Genomic DNA, 8449 nt, shown 5'->3' with positions numbered 1-8449 from the left:
TGTAAAGAAGTCACAATCAAGACCTCGATGATTGAACAGTGAAGAAATATATTAGAAAGTAAATAGAAACTCTAGATAATGAAACAAAATAAAATGAGATTCTGTCTATTAAACTTGTTAGAATAAGAACACGATTAGAAAACTTAAATAAAGTAAAGCATAACTAAGTGATATGAAGAGTCTCATTTACTAGATAAGACCAAAGAGACTTGGACAATCCAAGAGGCTCTTGAATAACAAAAAAACACTTTAATTATTATTATTACTTTAATTTCTAACACTCTCCCTTAAAGTGATGTCTAATGAACTAGTCCCAACTTAGATCGTAGATCTTCGAAAGGACCTTTAGGAAGTGCTTTTGGGAAGATATCAGCAACACTGTCTTCACTTCTTACTGCAACCATCTCAATGATTCCCTCTAGTACTTTTTCACGAATAAAGTGATGCTCCAACTCAATGTGTTTTGTCCTCGCATGAAACACGGGATTTGAAGTCAATTTAATATAACTCAAATTATCTCCATTTATAGGAACTAACTGATCAAACTTGACATGAAAATCCTCCCAGAGTCTACAAAGTCATATGCACTCATGTGCTGCGTGAGTTGATGCTTTATATTCTGCTTCTTTTGTAGACAAGGATATTGATCCTTGTTTCCTACTACTCCAAGATATGCTAGTGTTTCCACAAAGAAAAACAAGCCCAGATGTGGACCTTCGATCGTCTAGATCTCCAGCAAAGTCAGCATCTGCATATCCTTGCAAGACAAATTTCGCATCTTTCTCATATAGTAGACCAATATCTAGTGAGGTATTAATATACTTCAAAATTTTCTTCGCTTCTTCGAGGTGTGGTTTCGTTGGCACCTGCATGTATCTACTTACCACTCCAACTTCATAAGCAATGTCAGGCCTTGTTATAGTCAGGTAAATTAGACTTCCCACAAGAGCACGATAAGGACGAGGATCTAGTAGACATGTTTCTTCGTCTTGACTGAGTATAGGATTTACGTCGAGAGGAGTATAGTTCTTTTTTCCATCAGTCATACCAAATCTTTCTACCAACTTCTTTGCGTAGTTGATTTGCGATACAAATAAACTTTTATCAAAGTTTTTGATTTGTAGACAAGGAAAGTTCCAAGTTCACCAAGCTTCTTCATCTCAAAGCGAAGCGATAACTCATCTTGTAGATGAGGAACCTCATCTAAGTTACTGCCCATCAAGATTATATCATCCACATAAAGAAGCACCACCACCATCTGTCATTGACTCTTCTTTATAAATAGACTTGAGTCGGATTTTGAAGCCTTGTACCCACAAAATTGATGATATTCGGCAATCTTTCCATACCAAGAACGCAGGGCTTGCTTTAATCCATATAGTGTCTTCTTAAGTCTATAGACCAACTATGGACCATCAGTCTTCTCGAATGTTGTTCCATATATATTGGACGATCAAGTTCACCGTAGAGAAATGCATTCTTGACATCCAATTGCTGCATCTTCCATCGAGAACTTGCTACTAAGGCCAACACAATGTGAATTGACGTCATCTTCGCAACTGGGCTGAATGTCTCCTCGTAATCTTCTCCATACTTCTATGAGAATCCTCGAGTGACCAATCTAGCATTGTATCGATTTATGGTTCCATCAGCCTTTCGCTTGATTCGATACACTCACTTACATGTGACTGCTCGAGTATCAGGAGGCTTCAGAACGACGTCCTATGTCTCATTCATCTTGAGAGCATGCATTTCCTCCTCCATTCCTGCCACCCATTCCTTGACATTCTTTGCTTCATTATAAGAAGTGGGTTCCTCGTCGTCTATTGCGTTTGCCAAGAAACAAGAGAAGGTTGTTACAAAATTATCATCCCTGAATCAAATAAGGCCTTACAATGTTCCTTTTTGGTCGAGATTCCCCATTCTGTTGTTGACTTGATTCTTCCTAATGTGGACTTCCTGGTAACCTTTCACCTTTTGCTCCTTCATCGTCTGAAGTATCTTGAGCTAAGTCAGGGCTCCCCCTGTAACTATTAACACTACTATAGGAGCTTCCCATAGACGTGGGAAAGGGAAGATTAGTCTGAACAGTTTCTTCAACATCCTTCATGTAGTACGAAGAAATTTCGTCAAAAACAACATCTCTCGACACAATGCATTTGTGGGTTGATGGATCTATACACCGCCACCCTTTCCTTCTCTAGTCATAGCCAACGAACATGCATTTGAATGTCTTTGCATCCAATTTGCTCCTTCTCGAGTCTGAAATATGGACATAACAAGTAGATCCAAAAACTCGAAAATGCTTAACATTTGGCTTAAAACCAAAAAGCATCTCGAATGGAGATTTGAAATCATTTGGGTTAAGCAGAACTCGATTGATAATATGAGCAACACAACTCATGCCTTCTGCCCATAATTGCTTTGGTATATTCTTCATATGTAGCCAAGACTTACAAGTCTTTGTAAGGTGTCGAATCTTCCTTTCGGCTATCCAATTCTGTTGTGGGGTCTCAGGACAGGAGAGTTATCTTTTTATTCCATTTTGCCTACAAAACAGTTCAAACTATTTTTAGCAAAATTCCCCACCATTATCTATCCGCAATACTCGAATTTTCCTTTCTTGTTCTCCTTCTACCGTCTCCTTGAACTCAAAAAATTTATAGAACACTTCAGACTTCTCTTTCACAAAGTACACCCAAGTGAACCGGGAAAAATTATCCACGAATAGCAACATATATTTACTTCCCGAGTATGAGGCAGTTCAAGTTAGTCCCATCAAGTCACTATGAACTCGATCCAAAGGACCCTTATTTCTCGATACAGAGTTGTTGAATGGAAGTCGATGAGCCTTCCCATATTGACATCCTTCACACACATTACCCTCCTCAATTCTCAGATCTTCAGGTAGACCTTCGAGAAGTTTATTTCGAGACATAACACTGAGCTTAGTCATATTGACATGCCCAAGCCTTGCATGCCATAGAAAAGAGGTGCTTTTGTCGTTCATCTTTTCTATGTACAAATTTGAAGCTGAAAGGACAAAGAGATCATTTACCCGAGTTCTAGTATGAACCACATCCGCCTTGATTTCTTTCACGTTCCTTAAGAACTTAACATCATGTGGACCGAACAACACCAGATTTCCAGCATCTACAGCATTTACAACAGAGAATAGATTCTTTCGGATTCCTAGAACATGGTAGACATTCTTCAAGGTAATAGATTCTCCTTTGTCATTATCAATGCGACCAATCCTTCCTTTTAAACTTCGTGAACCAAGTTATCTACCGTGATAATGCCACCGCCCCCATTATGAACTCGACTCGACGAGAACACAAAATCATCTCCAGTAACGTGATGTCCACACCTTAAATCAACGATCCACCTTTGATTGATTTCTTGTTTACCATGAGACGCCTCTGTTTTCTTTCCTTCGAATTCATCACATAAACATGAAAAGCCTTGTCCCAGTCCTCCTAAACACGCTGGTTAAACTTTTCTCCGAGATTTGAACTAACAAAATTTCCATTCAAATTTACTCGACAATCTCTCTTAAAGTGTCCAGTCTTGCCGCACCTAAAACACTTAAGGGAATTTTTTGGAATATTTGAAGAATCCTGATTTGTTTATTCCTTCTTCGACTTTCCCTTTTTCCAGCTCGATTTCTTCACGAACAACGCACTATTCGACTCCTCCTCTATACTCGTTCCAGCCATTTGTGCGGCCAATGACTCTTCAGATGACAAGAGATTTTCAAACTCCTCGAGTGAAGGTTGTTGAGTCCAACCTTGAATCGAGGTGATGAATGGTGTATATTCGGGTCAAAGTCCTCGAACAATATGCCTCTTTGTTCGAGCCTCTAAGATTTTCTCATTTAGGTTCAATAAAAAAAATTTCTGAGCATATATTCTTTACCTTAAGAAATAATTATGAGACAGATCTGATTTGTTTTGCGGTTGCCAACTCATTTTCAAGCATCTGAAGACGAGCCTCATTCTTCTTGTTGAAAAGACGATCAAGCGTTTCCTAGATCTCACAAGCAGATCCACAATAGATGATGTGCTCAAACAGATTGTGGGAGATTGACCTCTTAAACACAAATTTTGTCTTCGTGTTGAGTCTCTTCCGCTTCTTCGATTCTTCTACATTTTCAACAACATCCTCAGGAACTACATCATCATCGTCTACAACGATGTTCCACAAATTTTCCCCAACCAGGTACGATTTCATACAGGTTTTCCATATCCGGTAGTTTGACTGGTTTAACAACACCAAACCGAGTCCAACTACACGACCACCACTTTCCATATCGAATAACAACAATATCTTCTTCAACAATATTACCAAAGCTCTGATACCATGTAACAAAGTCACAATCAAGATCTCGATGATCGAATAGTGAAAAAATATATTAGAAAGTGAATAGAAACTCTAGATAATGAAACAAACTGAAATGAGATTATGTCTATTGAACTTGTTAGAATAAGAACACGATTACAAAACTTAAATAAAGTAAAGCATAACTAAGAGACATGAAGAGTCTTATTTACTAGATAAGACCAAGAGACTTGGACAATCCAAGAGGCTCTTGAATAACAAAAAAACACTTTAATTATTATTATTATTACTTTAATTTCCAACATAGTAAACATCTTTGAACTCTCCGATTCCCCTATTTTTTGTTATTATTTGATCGTCCTCGACCTTTGACGATTACTTTTGAAGCATCGTCGAAAGAAATTGACCCGGACTCCACCTTTGAGAGTATTTTGAATAAACTCTCGTCACCATACATGTGGTTACTTGCGTCAATGTCCAAGTACCAAAACGAGTTATTATAACAGCTCATTTTGATCTCGGTTTCTGGAATTTTTGTCACCAACAATAATTCTTCATCTTTTTTCTCAACAAAAAAGTTTATTGGTTACTCTTTTTTCTTCTCGGATCTATAATTTTTGGAAATATGACTCAACTTTCCGTAGTTATATCATTTTATCGAGTAACAATCCTTAGAAACATGCACATACTTTCCATAGTTATAACACTCAATATAGTTGTTTGTGTTTGTCCGGCCACCCCAAACTTGACCTCGGTCATGCTAGTTCTGTTGTTCGACTTGTTCACTTCTTCGTCATCCTCTTCCTCTATCACCTAGGAATTTGTCTCTTCCTCTACCTTTAGTACTCTGAGCATAGAGTAAATTCTCCTCTTTTATTGTTGCTTTCGCTTGGAGAGCCTATTCAAAGGACTCCCCCTTCTTATTTTTTCTTTTTTCTGATAATTAGTTGTTGATAGATATTTGGATTTCTCTATTACGCACACGATATTTTTGTAATAGTTGTAATTGAAAATAATAATATAATAATAATATATATTTGGCTAAGTGCATGAGTGACACTTGGACTATTCTAAAAGAGAGAGAGAATTGGCAAATGGGTTTGAGATTATAGGTAAATGACAAATATCATTAACTATTAACATTTCAATGCATGTAGTCCTAAATCAAGAAATCATTTATTTTTACTCTTTAGCTACATAGAGAGAGAGAATCAGGGCTTGTAGATTTGGGTTTGGTTGAAGTGAAGAAAGAGAACTAAGAGCTTATATGAAATTAGGTAAGGAAATCTATCTTCTACAATTTTAGTTTTTAAATATATATATATATAAGTATTTTGGGTATAAGATGTTAGTTTTCATCAAATAGATTTTATGGTAAATAGATTTATTGTTAAATGGGTTTATAAATTTATGGATCAAGAATGCATGCAGGTACTAATGAAGAAATAATGGTTTATGAAACTTGATTTTAAATAGTCTTTGAGGAAAACATTGGTTTATGAAGGATGATTCTGAAATGATTTTGTGAAAATGATGATTTGGGGATAAACTGTTTTTAAACAGTTTAATATTGCTTTTATTTCGACATTGAAATGGAAATTGGTATATCTGGACTTAAAAGATTTAACTTCTAAACTATTTTGAAGATATGGTTATTTTTATTACTCTAGACTTGATTTTGTACTTGTTATCTAATAATGAACTATTTGTGCCTCGAGTGCCACTTATATCGGTTATACATCAACGCAAGAATTTTATGTCTTGGTTGATAGCTAATGTGTCAATACAAGACCCTAGTCTTGATTGATGGCTAATGCGTCTATACAAGACTTTCATGTCTTAATAGATGGCTTATTATTAAGTTGTTATGATATTAGAGTCACTATCTTGATCCCAGAGCCATTATAAGTATATATATATATATGGTGTTGTGATAAATAATTTCTACATCTATTTAAAATTGGTTTTCTATCAAGTTATATATGATTTTTGATCCAGCTATAGAAGGGTTTGATTTTCTTACTGAGCCTGTCTAACTCATCCTTAATGGATTCTTTTCAGATAAGAACAACGACTAGTCAAAGGAATTAATAGACGGAAGACTATAGTAGTATAGACTAGCCGGTAAAGAGTATGGATGTATAGAAAGTATGTAATATGTAAGGAAAGTTTTTAGTAAGAATGGGAGTCATCATCTATTTTGAACTAAAGATGAATTGACCATAATAGTTGTAATGGAAGACGGATTTTGATAAGTTTTGTGTTTCTTTTATTAGTAAGAATGGTTAAAAAGTTCTTTTGTTTAGCCTAGCATGTTATATTTGGGTAATGACATGCGGCGTCTGCACGCCTCATGCCTTGGTTCGGGGTGTGACAATTTTCGAAACTATTTGTCAATGACCTCATAATATTTTCAACAACTCAATTTGATGAAAGACTCCCACCATTCCGATTCAACTTGTTCACCACGGTCTCCATCCGAGTAATGAACTCAGATACGTTTTTAGACTCTTTCATCCTCATATTTTCCATATCGCCCCTTAGGGTTTGAATTCTGAATTGCTTCACCCGTTCGTCTCTTTTGTTTGCTATTTCAAGTGTATCTCATACTACTTTGGAAGATTTTGTAACGGTTATCTTCTCAAAGCTAAATTCGTCGACAACTCGGCATAGTAGATACAGAGTCGCCCTGTCTTTTGCTCGAACGACCTTCAACGTGTTCATCTGGGCATTTGAATACCCATATGTGTTCGTCGGTTCCTCATACACAGTCTTAACCACATCTCAGTTATCTTGGGAGCCAAAAAGGGCCTTCATCTACACCTTCTAGTTGTCGTAGTTGACGCCTTTTTTCAACTTGAGTAGCGGAATGTCATTGGTTAGACCTTCCATATCTCTTGAGTGCTTACACTCAACAAATACCTCACAAAGCTATTGATCACTCATTTTTCTCTCTTAGACAGCGCACACTACGACGTTCTTTTTTTAAGCTGGCAGATTCTCTCACGCTCACCTCACACACAATGACTCTGATACCAATTTGTTGGTAATAAGATGATAAAATATATTTCTTCTTATTTATCTCAAGTGGAATCTAACAACTCTTTATAGGAAGGAAAGCATAAACTCTTCATATGCTTGCCTCTTTAAATGACAAATTAAATTATTGTGCATATTGAATAGGTCTCTCACACAAATCTCTTGGCCCACTCACCCTAAATCATTATTATTACACTAGGAATATTAAATAAAAAAATAAAAATAAAAACATATTAATTTAAGTTTATTCAATAAATTCCCCCTTAAACTTAAATATTCTTCCCATCTCTCATTCCAATCAGTCTTTTACAACACTCAAGCAGTTTGGTCAGTAGTGGCTTGGTGAATATATCAGAGACTTGAGCGCGACTTTCAACATGCTTCATCTCAACCTTTCCTTCTCTAATTTGTTCTTAGATGAAATGAAATTGGACGTCAATGTGTTTGCTCCTTCCGTGATTAACTAGGTTCTTTGTCAACTCGATCGTCAACTGGTTATCAACTCGGATGATAGTCCTTTCATCTCGGATCACTCCCAAATGCCTTAGTAAATTTTAAAGTCAGAGTACATGACACACGCTCCAAGAGGTCACCACATACTCTGCATCACAGATTGATAGAGTTACAACAGTCTGCTTCTATGATAGCCAAGTAAAAGTCGTATTCCCGAGTATGAATACAGAACCCAGAGTACTTTCTGGTCATCAACGTCACCACACCAATCACTATCCGAGTAACCCACTAATCGCTAGTCATCTGATTTTGAATAGAAAAGACCAAGTGAAAAGGTCCTCAAACATATCTCAAAATCCTCTTCAAGGTCTTCCAATGTGTATAGTTTGGATCCTCCATGAATCTTCTTGCTATCCCAACACACAAAATTAGGTCGGGTCTCGTGCTTGTAAGATACCTTAGATTTCTGATTAAGCTTCGATATTTCCCAACATCAGCTCGTTCTCCTCCGTCAAACTAGTGACTAGTTCCATTGGAGTAGAAACCGGGTTGCAGTCTTCTATTTTAAACTTCTTTAAAATTTGAAGCACGTATCTCTCTTAGGATATAAAAATCC

The 8449-nt window shown here is 36.5% G+C and overlaps 1 protein-coding gene across 1 annotated transcript; it reads right to left on the bottom strand.

Moving 5' to 3' along the window:
• Positions 1-578: 578 nt before the first annotated feature.
• Positions 579-1046, bottom strand: LOC124943387 (secreted RxLR effector protein 161-like). The gene has a single exon (XM_047483899.1). The coding sequence runs from the start codon at positions 1044-1046 to the stop codon at positions 579-581; it is 468 nt and encodes a 155-aa protein (XP_047339855.1).
• Positions 1047-8449: the final 7403 nt, after the last annotated feature.

This window comes from Impatiens glandulifera, chromosome 6, assembly GCF_907164915.1.
Source record: "Impatiens glandulifera chromosome 6, dImpGla2.1, whole genome shotgun sequence".
NCBI classification, from domain to species: domain Eukaryota; kingdom Viridiplantae; phylum Streptophyta; class Magnoliopsida; order Ericales; family Balsaminaceae; genus Impatiens; species Impatiens glandulifera.
Note: the sequence above shows the minus strand (reverse complement) of the source record. Positions and strands in the feature narration are given on the sequence as shown.